Source organism: Micropterus dolomieu, linkage group LG14, assembly GCF_021292245.1.
Source record: "Micropterus dolomieu isolate WLL.071019.BEF.003 ecotype Adirondacks linkage group LG14, ASM2129224v1, whole genome shotgun sequence".
Lineage (NCBI taxonomy): Eukaryota > Metazoa > Chordata > Actinopteri > Centrarchiformes > Centrarchidae > Micropterus > Micropterus dolomieu.
The window spans coordinates 6,384,475-6,399,252 of NC_060163.1; the positions used below are offsets into that span (position 1 = coordinate 6,384,475).

A 14,778-nucleotide genomic window follows, 5' to 3' on the forward strand; every position below is an offset into this window, starting at 1 on the left:
GTGGTGCTTCTTCCATTTCCTGATAACTGCACCGACAGTTGATCTTTTCTCTCCAAGTTGCTTTCCGATTCTCTTGTAGCCCATCCCAGCCTTGTGCAGATCAACAATCTTGTCCCTGATGTCCGTAGAAAGCTCTTTGGTCTTGCCCATGGTGGTGATGTTGGATGCTGGTTGTTTGGGTGTTGACAGGTGTCTTTTATACAGGTAACGAGGTGAGGCAGGTGTATTTGATGTAGATAATTGGTTGGGATTGGGGCTGTGTCTTAAAGAAAGACTAACTGGCTTGTAGGAGCCAGAATACTTGCTGTTTGGTAGGGGGTCAAATACTTGTTTTTCCTCATCAGATGGTCATCAATTTTTATAAATTCATATGATGTGATTTTCTGGAATTTTCTTTGGGATTCTGTCTTTCACTGTTAGAATGTACATATGATTAAAATTGTAGATTGTTGCATTCTTTGTAAGTGGGCAAACCTGCAAAATCAGCAAGGGGTCAAATACTTTTTTCCCCCACTGTAACAGCGGACATTATGACTTGTCATAGTAGTGAATGTGTTACTAACATATCTATTGTTACATTAACAATAGATATGTTCCATTCAAGTGTCCCAGTAGGCTATGAGACTATAACCGTGAACCATCATGCACAATTCTACCAAAACTGAAGCAGCTAAATGGAATTCAGCCATCATTAATTGTATTATTTACACCTGTGCTTTGCTTACTGTGACATGTCAAAATGTCTTTCATGAAACAGGGGTAATGACCTATGCATTTTATTGTTTACACTGTTTATCCTCATGTTTGTATGTATGTATGGACGTATTTATATGTGTAAATACAGTCTCCTTGAGATTTTGCTTTGGTCTCTACCAATACCTGAGAAACTTTCTGGGCCTTTCGCTGCTAAATGTATGACCTCCATTAGCTAGTAATCTGATTTGCTTGGTGAGCTCAACAAACTCAGTAGAGCTGCAAAGTTGTGTATTTGTGCCATTTTTAGCTAACATTTTATATTGCAGAGAGTAATCTAGCCCTTTCTTTAAAGGGGCTATATGTAAGTTTTTCAATGAAATTAATCAAATTTTCATTGCCTTATTGTCAATAGGCTCAAAACTCACTTAGAAATGAATCACACGCCTGTTTTCTCCGTTGCTTGAATCAGCCACTATTCTGCTTTTAATGTGAGGTCTCTAGGTCGGATTCAGCCCTGTGCGCGCTCCCGAGCCTCTCAGACTACAGTGACAACACGGCAGGTAACGACATGCAGTCCACAAACACCACAAAACAACCGGCTCCCAGCAAAACACAGGCTCCACGTAAGGATACAAAAGAATAAAGGTTTATGTGCTGAAGCCCGAACAGTTTCAGATGATGTCGAGTAAGAACAAAGTATGGTATAGTATTAGTGAAGCTGCAGAAACACAGAGAAATTTACGTTAGCTCGCCGGCTAACGCCAAGCATTTGCTATGGTTATCTGGTGCAAAGTTATATAACGTTAGCTTTCCACATTACTTTACCAACTAACGCCACACATGTTACTATCCTGTGTACCACTGTTGATTTAGCCTGCAAGAAAGGATGTAACGGTAAAAAGAAAATGTGGAGCGATTTGCTTACTAACATTAGCCTATAGTGATGCAGCCAGGAGCAGCCAGCTAACGCTACAGTAGCTCGGACCTGCCGCTGTTTGCTTCGTATGTCCAGTTTAGGTTTATTGTGGTTTTTATATAGTCTATGGATTTTTACCAATAACGTTACTCAGGTAACGTTACACAGCTTCTCCATCTCAGTCGCTGTAACTAACGTGAACCACATAAAACACTGCAACAAAACGGCCACAACAACCCAGAGGAAGAGCCATCCACTATCACTAGTTACAGTAAAGTTACTTACTGCGGTCTAACTGTTATAAAGTGTGACACAATCTCGTTTTAATATCCAGTCCAGCTCACTAACCGTTTCGTTATCATCCAATACATGTAGCTGTGCTGACACTGCTGAGCCTCCGGTGAGAGATTCACAGATAGTAAAGATAGTTACTGAAAGCAGCAGGTAAGCTAACGCTGTAGCACACTGGCTAAATGCAGTAAATGTACCGTGATCATGTAATGAGCATGGATTAGTTCAACCTGCAGCTGATAAAACTATTACTGTAACGTTGCAGCGGGAGTTTGTTCTCTCTGTCTGCCTTTTTTCGGGAGTATTGAGCCGATATGCGGCTCGCTGCGCTGAATGAAAGGTACGGAGCCGGTGTTGATCTGCCTCTGAGACGGGAACGTTGAAGTAACAGAGCCTGAACATGTCTGGAGAAAAGCCACAGCCTGCATGATGGGGTTCCTGCGTTTATTGTGGTATTTCTGTATGAAACTGGTTGTGTTTTGGATTCTGCTCGCTCATGAGCACACGCCTGGTTGCAATCTGGCAATTTGGCATGCAAAACAAAATTAGAATAAATTTTTTTTTACCAGAAAGGCGGACAGCGTGCGTGTAAGTTTTCAACTGAAGAAATATTTATTTAACAAACCAACAAATTAAATGAAAACTATATTTTGAATGCTGTTAAACTAATGAGGTCATGTATTTAACATAGTCTAATACTGTTTAATGCAATGCAAAAACATTGAACCTCACTTCTTACTCCTCAGCGTCTCTCTTTCTCAGCATCCTCAGCTCCACTATTACTGCTGCTAGCATCATCACTGCCACTCTGATGGGATTTGCTCCTCTATCCTTAATGTCTTTCTCTTACTTACTGCACTTGAGCTTTACAAAACATATAGACACTAAATGTTACTCACATAATGGAACTAATCTGCACAAAATATTGTTTTTGTGACAAAAACAATATTTTTGTCACAAAAACAATATTTTGGTTATATTTTTACATTCTAATATCATAAATCCTTTGATTTACATCCAAAAAAGTTATTGCACGTGAAGTTTTTATTTATTTTAATTCTCAGTAATAGTTAATTGTATTTGAAATATACCCAGCGATGCATAATGTCCAATTTAGTGGACAGATGATTAATCGTAATTTCCTCCCAACATAAAATCAATACTTGGAAAGTTTAACAATTGTATTACTCCTTAGTTGTTACTAGATGTTACCAAATCTTATTTTCCTGCAGGAAAATAAACACACACTTCAGGCTTCAAAATATAACTTTAGCAATTTATGAGTAATTAGGTCTTTGACGATACATCTGTGTTATACTGCAGAATACTAACACCAAAAATAGACTGCCACTGGCCAGAACCAGAGGCTGCTGTCGACATCAGGGGCCAGATGCATACACACATATATTCTGGAATTCATAAAAGAAGAACGTGCTGTCAGAATGTGTTCACCTCACGCACACCTCAGACCACGTTTTTATTGAGATAGCTGCAGGTGAAAGGATAAGGTGAACATGAAATATAAGGTGAGCGATGTAACCTTGTAGTGAAACATTGTTTGTTTAGCTTGTTGGCCGTTTTCACTCAGTGTTAATATTTCTGCAGTCTACACAGTCTATTAAAAGACTCACTTATAAACTTTGTTTTAAATGATTAATGAGTGATGGACTGTCTGTTTCAGTATGAGCACCACAAATGAATCACTGCTCATCCTTTAATGCTGATTGAGATATCACTGCGATGATGGTTTATAGGCACATGTGATGAATTAGTGGTATGGGCCCTATAAATAGCCACAGCCGCGCACAACGACAGCTGCTCTGGTGCTATTAGAGAGAATGGTTGGTGGATTTGCACTTCTTCTTCTTCTTCTTCTCCTCAGGTCCAACGAGTGGTAAAGCAGCCAGTAAGTTATTTAATATGGGGTGGGAGGGAGTGAACAATTTTTGTAAAATATATAATAATAATAATAATAATTAATAGTAAACTTTTATGCCAGTGATGACACACACTTAGGTCTTGCCTTCTGCTCTCTTGTCTTCCTATAGTAACAGCTGGATGGGAATGCTGCTGTATGGGATCTAGCGGCATTCCTCCTCCTCCTCCTCATCCTCCCGTCTACCACCAACTTCTCTCATCTTTCTCTTTTTCTCCTACTGCCTCTGTCTCTCTCCCAGGGAAGGTGTGTCACTCCCCTGTTACTGTTATTATGTCTTCCACAGCCTCTCACGGTGTGCGAGTGTGCGTGGGTCCATCTGTGTACACCGTATGCTCATGTGTGTATGGTATGTGTAATTTTTCATGTGCATGATTATAACGACTTTTGAGAGTATTTGTGTGTGTGCATATGTGTGTATGACAATGTACTTCTATGTATCTATCGCTCACACACAATTACGGACACACATAAAACATTCAGACAGCTTCTCTCTCTCTCTTTCTCAATCTATCTTTCTATGTCTCTATCTCTCTCCATCTGTATTCAGGCTTGTGTAAACCTCTCAGCCTAAACAGTGACACCACACACCAGCTTACCAGCCCTTTGTGTGTGTGTGTGTGTGTCCCATGTTGCTTCTCACATTGCCTGAGAGCAAGTGTAAACACACGTGGCCACAAGGCACACACAGACATCAGCGAGCACAGCAAACTGTATTGCATCACTATGCTATGGTTTGTTATATCACTGCATCAAGCGAGTGCCAACATCACACGTCCTCTCATCACCTCCTGAACGGAGGCTTTATGTTCTAAGTGCACTTAATCACTAATACGGAGTGCACTTAACACTGCCTAATGGCTTGATGCGGCTCACTCACTCACTTAAGAGTCAAACCAGTTATTAGATACAGTATGTCGCCTGCATGTGAAGTGTCGCAGCTCTTGACGGACAATCAAGATCTGCAGATCAGAAACATTCCTGCACACGATTCAGACATTGCCAGATGTTTCTGCGCGCGAGCACATCCTGCTGTGGTTAAATAATGCGCAGTCAGTCAATGCAGGGGGGAGTTGCTGGTAGGAAGTCTGTTTTCCACACATCCACACAACAAGTATGCACCGTGCTAAAGCACCCATCGGCAAGACCCTCACAGCATACCAGCACCTTGGTTTCTGTCCTGCAGATGACCCTGACCTCTGATCTGCACAGATAGGCTGTAAGCAATATAATGCGTTACACTTAATTAAACATTGAGGATAATGTCAAGGCATTTTATCATGTAGATATCAGCAGGGCGGTCCTTGTTTGTCTGTTTGACTTTTTAGTAATAAATTGATTACTACATGATGTGACTATTTTGAACTAATCAAAGTGAAGAGAACACTACACTACACTGTGTCCAGCGTGTTTTTAAACATTGGTTGCCAAGTCATCAGGTTTTATATTCCACAAGTAGCAGCTTTTCATGGTTCAAGTTACCAAAATAAAGCAATATAAGCACAATATATAAAGGAACGCATTAGGTCTAGTCAGACCGATGTGTTCAGACAGTTTATACTTCTTTGAGGCATTTTGAAATGTTATAATGGCAACAATAATTTTCTCCTCTATCTATATCTTCATTTTCTGGTACCACTTTCTAATAAGCCACCCTTTAAAAAAGGTTTATAAATTGTAGCTAATGGATTTGTTGGTTATAGAGCAGACACAAGAGGAGAAAAAGAGAGAAAAAACTATTTGTCTGGTGTTTTGTTTCCTTTCTAGTTCCTATTTAGTAATAATGTGGTTATAAATGAATTCTTGCTTAATAAGTTGTTGATGGATTTTGGGCCGAAGCTAATGCGACCCTTTCCCAGAAAGTAGGTAGTTATACGTCCATCTGTTGAATGGATGTTTCATAAAATAATAACTAAAAAGTTTGTCATTAATGGCTTATAACTGGTCTATAAAGCATTAGACAGTTAACAATTAATACAGCGGTTAATTAAGCAATTGTGATAGCCCTCTGCAAAAATCCGAGAGGTCTGCTGCTGCTGCCAGCAATCTGAGTGCAGTACTCTCTCGGCAGGAGAGGGATTTCATGCAGGGAAGACAGAATCAGCATTTGAATCTCAAACATAAAGTGTCAAACGACACATGTATTTACATGAAAGGAACATTGACATCTCTCAGAACCCAACTAATAATAACTAATAAAAGTCTCTATTTATTAGAGAGATTTTGGATTCATTAATGCACTTTAGAAACACTTAATAAAAGCTTCTTTCTTCTCACATGTTTATTTGCAGCATTATATGTGGAAGTGTATATTGTAATAGGCTGTATATTAACTTATTGGGAGAAAACTGGTAGTTCTATTTAAAATCAGATGTTGAGCACCCCCATATCACCAAAATGGCACGCATCGACTGTGAGATTGACTATTCGGGGTCAGCCCTATTCCTCAATGACTGCTGTGTTCTTCTCCACACTTAACTAAAGGGCATCAGATAGGATCTAAAGTTAAATGTATATTCTTCTTTTTTGTCACGAAACAGGTGCCATCAATTCTGTAAAAACATCTCCCTGCAACCTCTCCTGCAAATAAATCTCAGCCACTATGTATGCTAATTCTGCCTGTCACAAGTCTGAATGCTATTATCCCAGGGGTCAGATGCTTTCATCATATGCACACACACACACGTGCACTCAGACAGGCAGGCGGACAGCCATACGTGCTGATGAAGGCGCCGTATGCCTCGTGGTGAGGACAATAGGGCAGGCTCACTGTAATCTGCCATTCAGTTGAGATCCACTCCACACAGGTGGAGGGAGATAATATTGTGAGAGAGACTTTTCAGCTCAGTCACGACCCTTCACGGGAGCCGGTGTAATTGCGCACACAAGCACACGCACAGAAACATGATGTGACGTTTCTTCATCCTCCATGCCAGGTGTGTGTGTCTATGAGCCGTGTGTTTTCCACTCAGGCCTGAAAGCTCCTGCAGAAGTTCCATGTAGCAAGTGGCTCTGCACAAATGTCAGAAGCTCCATCTCAACAAGGAGTGTAAATCCATGGCTCCTTCTGCCTGCCAAGTCTTCTCCATCCTTCTATCGCTCTTTCTTCTTCTCCCTGTGTATCTTTCTGTAACGCAGCGTTCCCATTGTATTGGCACTGAATTTATTAGCTTCCCACAGACATCGTTTTGTACTGTCGCTGCGGGGGGACAATGAAAGGTTAAGTGCATTCTCAGTAGAATGTATTCCATTGAAATCTCTCCTTCAGGGGAAAAACATTACAGCCAGAGTTTGACATTTCTTTTAAACTACTCCACTCCACTGGCTAAATCATCACTTTTTCCTTATTTTTTCACTCTTATCTGAGGTGCTCTCTGTTGTGCCCTCTTCTTAATCCGTCCAGGTTTGTTTATCAACTGGGAGAAAACCGCAGAAAAGCAAAACAGTGATACTATTTTCTACTTGCTGTTTGGTGTTAGAAATATACATCGGAGCCTGAAGGATACAGTTTAGCAGATCGCAGATATCCTGGTGCATTTATGTCGGATGATAAGTGACAAAAAGTAACTGTGCAGAACTGAAAAAGATATGTTTGAGGTCATTTTTGAATAGTTTTACCAACAGAGAGCTTCAATGGCTACAATGCGTCTACAGTTAATAACAGCTTAATAAATACTGTAAGTCAACACACCACCAGACTCTTAAATCCAGTGTAACGTTAACTAAATAAAACTGTAATATTACATGATCAACAATAAACCTGTAACCTGTTTTTCACTTACAGAGCACAACCATGTAATGTGCAATGCAATTAATGACGTCTTATTAACTACTGTAAGTCAACACACCACCAGACTCTCAAACCAGTGTAGCCTAATGTTAACTAAATAAAACTGTAACATTACATGATTAACAATTAACCTGTGACCTGTTTGCAGCCAACGGTAATAATTAACGTGATGGCAGCCAGCGGGACGTAAATAATTACGTTAATCGACCACCGCAAGTTTGACAAGTAAATAAACGCTCATTCATCTTTTCATAACAGTCAGAGTTAACCTGCCGTAGGTCGTAGCTTAAGCAAGAAGCAGGCTAATGTTAGATGGCCAATGTTAAACATGTTTATTAACCTCAGGTTACTAACCTATTTTGCGTTCAGTGCTTCTTTGTTTGGGTCTTGTTGTATGAAATTTTAAAGCCAAAGTTTATGATGAATGGCACAGCAGCGGCAGTGCGCGCGCAGCTGATACTACCTTTACCGTAGGCAGGTTATAGGTAACGGAAGGAGAGGAGCAAGCTCGTCGGATGTTTCCTAAAATTAAACATTGTTCACGAGCCCCGCAGCTCGAGTCCGAGTCGAGTCTGAAGTCTTTTGTGGACGGATGGAATTGCCAATAAATGCTGAAAGGGGAATCTGTGTCAGCTGATGTGGCTGGCCTTGAGATGGGTTGCTATCAGCTGATGTGCTGGGGTTGTGAGATAAACTAGACTAGAGACTTTACGGCTTGCCTGAACTAATGCTATGCTCGATTTCTGGTCAAATTTAAATTCTGACCTGACGTTACGGTTAGGGTTAGATTAAAAAAATGTAAGGGATCACCAAACTACAGGATTCGTTCAAAAGAAACAAAAATGTCAATGTGCTGGTGGTGCTAGAGAAAAGGTTTAGTCTAAGCTTGTACCTTATGTTCTCAACCTTTGACAAGTAGGTAAGTTTACATTAGTAAACATTTTAGTAGGTTGGTTATCCATTCTGCAGAGGTGGTGCTCCGAATACAGGGGGAACACTGGTCTCTCTGTTATGTGCGAGCCACAGACGGTCCGGGTGCTGCACTTCCGCGGGTTCCGCCTTTTGCATTCCGTCAACATAACCTTATCAATCAACATAAACAATCGATTGTTTGACATTTTTTAATCAAGTCAGAATCTTCCACGTCCGCATCGCAATGCTTCTAAGAATTATGATACATGGACCTTTTGTAATGCCATAACTATCTTCTAGTCACCACTGTTACACTATTTTGGAAATTCATTCAAAAACATGACAGCATGTTGGAACTACCTTCTAAAAGTTTGTTATACGCAGTTATAACCACGCAAGTTGATTCTGGCGCTGTGGGGCTGTTAACATGTATTTGTCTATGTATTCCTTCAACAAGTCCGATTTCTGTTTTAGTTGAGGGTCTGTCTGGCCAGCACATAGGATAAACACAAATGAACACAATTCACCACAGGCCTAATATTTCTGTTATACTGAGCTATCAAAATCAATTTGAAAATCATGTGTTCGGCTTGAAGAGGTTGTCAAAGTCAAACCAGGATCTCAGTAAAAAAAAGTAGTAAGTAAGAGAAGAGCGGAGGGACTGAGGCAACAGAATGTGAAGACTGTGAGACAGAGGGAAAGAGAGAGATGTGAGAGTGTAAATAGTGAGAGCCAGTATGTTCCAGAGAGTGTGACAGACAAGAGCATGCGAGTGCGTAGGTTATGTGCCTTTACGATCTCTTAACGTATCGGTGAGGAGAGTGACAGGGAGATTGAAATGGAGGAAGCGAGGAATTAATGAGAATTCATTTAACCTCTAGGGTGCACATTCATCTGCGTTCCAGAGAGCGTACCCGCTGAATTAAATCACATCTCATACCCCTGAGCAGAGCAGCGGAAGGAGTCGATGGGCTCGGTCTGCCCTAGCAACAGCAGACTCAAAACCTCCTCCTGTTTCTTTTTTCATCTCAAACCATCCTTATTCTGTAACTTCACCTGCCATTTTTGTCTCTATTCTTACTTAATTTCTTTTTTACCTTTCCTTCCCTTCTTAAATTTAATTTGGCTTTCTTTTCTTTCCATTCTGGTGCACCCATTTCCTCTACTCTACTTTCATTTCCTTTCCTTTCATTCGCTCTGCCCTTCTTTCTTTTCATTTTATTCTTTCCTCTCCTTCCCTTCCCTTCCCTACCCTTTCCTCTCCTCTATTTGTCTCTCCTCTCCTTTTAGTTTCCTTTATCTTCTCGTTCTTTCCCGCTCTTCTCCTCTCCCCCCTGTGCTTTTCCTCTCCTTTCATCTCAGGCAATGTTCAGATTTCATAAAATAAAATGACGTGTGTGCATCCATTTTTAGAGAAAGTACAAGTACGACTGCATTAAAAACGTGCTTCAGATCAGTAAACTGCCTTTAATATCAGGGAGTATATTGAGAGCAGCCCTTTATTTGCTTTTTCAAAACGATAGACATGTCATTTTGGAATGAAACTTTTCAATTTCACAGAGTCAGTGGAAGAAAATAAGAGGACTTTGTTCTGATTCAATCTATTTGGAACCACTTTGCGAGCGCATTATCCCTTCACCGCCCATGATGAACAGTGCCAGATAGCACAGATCTATTCCACTGCACCTCAGTCTACTTGATTCCCTCGTCCAACGCAGAGAACATTTATTTTCTACCCTCTGTCTTTTACAACGAGAACAACAACGCTCCTCCATTAGTGTTTGTTAGGTTAAAGGAGGTCAATGAATTAATGGAAACGCCTTCACACAATGTTGTTGTTTATTTTCCATCTGAGATAATGCAAACGGGGGAAGCAGCAAAGGCCAGATTTGCTGGATAATGGTGTTTCAGTAGCTCTCTATCAAAGGCATTGGTTTAGAAAATAGGAGCCATATCTCAAAGTGTTTCAGTGTTCCTGCTCTCTGTCATCTGTTTTGCTTCGTCTGAATAATGCTCGTGCTGTCACATAATCTGCCCTACAAACTGTGGTGGATTTGCTTTGCTGTAATGTTTTTTCCAGCCATTGCTCTGCGTTTGTTGTCATTTTCTCCTAGCGTCACATCTACGCACGTGTGTGTGTGAATGTTGTTTCTGTAATGCGTGTTTGTGTTTTTTGTGCTGATCCCACAGACGGCCTCTCAGCGCGCTGTACTTGTCTTATTAAATAAAGATCGAGTAAAGACAAATGAATGCTAGAGATAAATGTGTTCCCCTGTCATGTCCCTGTGTTGTTCCTTTCAACAAGATGCCTCAAACACAGCTTCAAGTTCAAGAGTTCAAGGTACAGTAAACTTCAGGTAACCATAGCAACGGTGCTTCTGGGGATGTATTACTTAGGATGACCATATTTAGACAGATGGGGCAGGAGGCAGACAGACACCCGCAGTGGGTGGAAGGTTGGGGCTGGGGGGGGGGGTTATTTACAAGGCATGGAGCGTTTAGCTTATGTCTGCCTACAGTTGTTGTGTATAGTAGGCCTATTTGTAACATTTCAACAGCTTATTACTTGATATTTAACAACTTAACTGTTTTCTGTGTTGTTAAGATTTGATTACGGCCAAAATTAGTGTATTCATTATAATTTAAGATAAAAGTATCATACTAAGCTTTCCAAAAGTATAATATTAATTACCGACTGTAGAAAGCAAAACTCAAATCCCAGAAATTTGGGTCATTTAGAAATCCCAAATTTTTTAGGTCTCAAAAAATGTCTGGGAAAAAGAGGACGTGTGGTGACGCTACATAACTGAAACTGAAGTCTAAGACAGGATTTTTCCCAATTTGCTATTACATAAGGAAATGCTGTTGCCTAGCCACCTACGCTACCTTTCTCAGCTCGCTTAACTAAACAACTTTATAACCATTGGTTTTTCTCATGGAAACATACTGATACATTGAAATATAGCAACAACAATGACAGACACTTGACTTCAAGACAGATGAGCTAGAGGTGTTGCTAACATCTGTAGAGAAATCCAAAGATGATCTTTTTGGGAAAGGTTCAACAAAGCTAACTCAGGAAGTAAAAGAAAAAGAGTGGACTAAGCTAGCAGTCTCCACCATATGCGCTACATCTACCATAAGACTCTCAGCGAATAAGTTCCACCTGTTGACATTTTGTTGGTTGTGTAAAAGCAATAAGAGAGCAGCCACACTCACCAAAAAAGTTTGCTAACACTACCAAAAAAGTTAAAGTTACCACGGCTTAAGGGTTATCCTAAAGTTAGGAAAGTTTAATTAATATTTTAAGGAAGTTAGGAAGCTTGAGTCTTCAAGGACGGATCCTTTCTATATGAAGTTAAGATAGGAACATTGACTAACAACTTTTCATCTGTAATGGCATTTTTTCCTAAATCAGGTCCTAGCACCATTATTCATAAATGTTAAGTAAGAACCTGCATGTTAGGAAGCTTCTTTAATACCAAGGCCAACTATACTAACTAAACTGACTTCTAACACACTTTAAAGGGGCGCACCTATTTTTCAAGTGAAAGTCAATTTACTAGTCAAAAGGAGAATTAATCAGCGAGCAAAAACAGTAGGGTCTTAAAATATAAGCGACATCAGTTGAGTAATCTCAGCTTGGCTCAGAAACTGCACATCTTGAAGTCAATGTTGTGTGTACATTCTTTTGATTTTCACTGCTGCTTAGTGTAACTACTGTCGCCCAGCCTGTTCTTGGCTTCTAACCTCCCCTGCACAGTGTTTTTCTTTGTATCAAGTTTTATTGTTGCTTTTTTTAGAATGTGTGAATAAACTAAACTAAACTAAAGATGCAGGCATTTACCAGGCAGGGAGGGTTTCATAACAGTCCAGACTACGGTTTGGGTTATATTTGAAACAAAGTCGTTTTTTCCGACAGAGGGGGGAGACTAAAATATGGGGATGGGGCATATTCAGACAGTCTCTCCTGGAAGACATTGATAGTGATGCCCTCGCTTGTTCACATTGTCAGAAATAGCTGTGTCAAGAACGTCAAAAGAGAGCTAGGGAGAGAAGTTCAAACCCTGCTTACATTCTCTCCCCACTACAGCTGGCCAATCATGGCGGGAAGTGGGTGTGAATGTAGGATTGTTGGTTTTGTGTTATCACTTGCATATTGCCACTCCTTTAGCTACATATCCCCATTGCTTTGGGGAAATAAAAATGAATTTTGCTCTTGATCGGCTCTGATTTTCCTTATTAAACAACGTGCAAAAAGAAACCACAGTGAACCCATAATATATTGAGCCAAAAACAGGTCTTACCTGCAGGATCTTGCACCTCTCAGAGTCGCAGTCGATGTCCTCACAGGGATGAAACATGCCCAGAGTCACACAGTTCAGCAGGATCACCAGCATGGACGCTCGTTCGAACCATGTAGAGAACAATTGTCAAGGAACATAACGAGAGATAATAACAGCTTGCAAGTGTCAAAAGCTTACTGCAACAACAAGCAAAAAAACAGCATTTCTCCAGGGTTTCTCCAGTGACCTCATTATCTTATTCGAATTTCTAAACTCCTCTGACATAGTGATGCACTTTTATCTCTTCCACCCAATTCACTATCAAAAAAATTTTTTTTTCAAAAGAAAGAAATGAGCCACAGATGAACCTGGGAAGTGGGAAAACCCACCTGTGGCTGTTCTGAGTGGCAGTCATTGCTCCCATTTCACCCTGTTACCTAAACAGCTTTTTTGCAAGGCGTGTTGGAAAATGTTCAGATTGTTGGCGAGGGAGCCGGATTGGCACTTTAAAGAGATCGTGTGAGGTGAAAAAAGACAAGAGAGACAGGGAGGCTGACTAAGAGGAGGATGAAGGATCTGGAATTTTATTGACCACAGGGTCAAAGTGGGCATTCAGCCTGAGCTATGTGACACCAATCAATGAGCAGACCAAACAAACACAGATTAGGCTGATGCTGCTTCAATAAAAACACACACACACACACTATGACACAGATATGTGGACAAACACACACCCACATATATTATAGATTGCTGCATCCACAGTCAGCACCCTACATCCAGCCAGTCTGTTTGTCATCCAAGTGTGTGTGTGTGTGTGTGTGTGTGTGTGTGTGTGTGTGTGTGTGTGTGTGTGTGTGTGTGTGTGTGTGTGTGTGTGGGTGTGTGTGTGAGAGAGAGAGCAAGAAAGGAAAACAGGGCCTTTACTCTGTGAATGTATGTGTGTAAAAGTGTGCACACAGGCCGCGAGGACAAACGACCTGTCCATCTTTTATCAGATTAGCTGCCACTTGCTCATTCATCCCGCTGACCCCATGATGCTGCTGGGTCAGAATTGCCCCACAGCCAGCACAAAAAAAAGGTGAAACCCTGACTTCTAACTTTCCTCTTTTATGCTGGTGAGGCTAGAGTTTCAAAGCAGAACGCCGGACAATCTAATAAAAACTGTGAAAGCAGGTATGTAATAGAAACACAGAGAATGTCAAATATCTCATTTATATAATATCTCCATATTTTTATAATAATCTGCAATTAACTTTAGGCTGTGCAAGTGGTCATTTTTGACAGTGTGGTCTCACTAAGGAAAAAGTCAGGAGGTCACCAGAAGGAGGTTTCAGGTCAGGAGGTCAGATTCATCAGGTTTCAAAGGATGAAACCTGATGAATCTGACCTCCTGACCTGAAACCTCCTTCCTTCGTCCTATGAGGAATATCCCATCTACATGTCATGGATATACAGTCAATAGTTTTCAAAATACAAGACATGACCCAAAGTGTTGGTCAAGGAGAAATAATGGAGGCATGACAGCATGCGTAAACATGCATGTTTCAAAAATACCATCACACTGTTCCCAGTTAGGGCACACCAGCATTTATAAGTGACACCCTAACCATTTGTTTTAACGGAAATGCTGCAGTCAGTGGATTTGTTAGCTGTGGCAAAGTAAATCTAGCTAAGCTTTGATGAACTTTGCCCTCTCATTGTTTTTTAAATGATTTATTCACAATGTTCATACATGGCAACTACAATATGGTTAAGGTTAAGGCAATTGAAACATAAATATTGAGGATATGGTAGGAAAAAAATAATGGTCCATCAGTAGTGGAGATAATAGGTTTTGCCCAGGGACTACAGATGGAAATGAGCTGGTAGCCAAATCGGGCACAAAGCATCTCCTCTGTTTTTGAGATTAATGTCTTTTGTACATGGTCTTTGATTTAAACACATTAAA

The 14,778-nt window shown here is 40.6% G+C and overlaps 1 protein-coding gene and 1 long non-coding RNA gene across 2 annotated transcripts in view; one reads left to right on the forward strand and one right to left on the reverse strand.

The window, feature by feature from the left end:
* cacna1g (calcium channel, voltage-dependent, T type, alpha 1G subunit) overlaps positions 1–12,971 on the reverse strand; it is a 181,539-nt gene extending 168,568 nt beyond the window's left edge. The window contains exon 1 of the mRNA XM_046068495.1: positions 12,849–12,971. Coding sequence (XP_045924451.1) covers positions 12,849–12,941 — 93 coding nt within the window. The 5' untranslated portion in view covers positions 12,942–12,971. The remainder of the gene's footprint in view (positions 1–12,848) is intronic.
* On the forward strand, positions 3,344–4,459 carry LOC123982721. The gene is made up of 3 exons (XR_006828044.1): positions 3,344–3,429; positions 3,786–3,809; positions 3,952–4,459. It is a non-coding gene; the product is annotated as an uncharacterized LOC123982721 (long non-coding RNA).
* Positions 12,972–14,778: the final 1,807 nt, after the last annotated feature.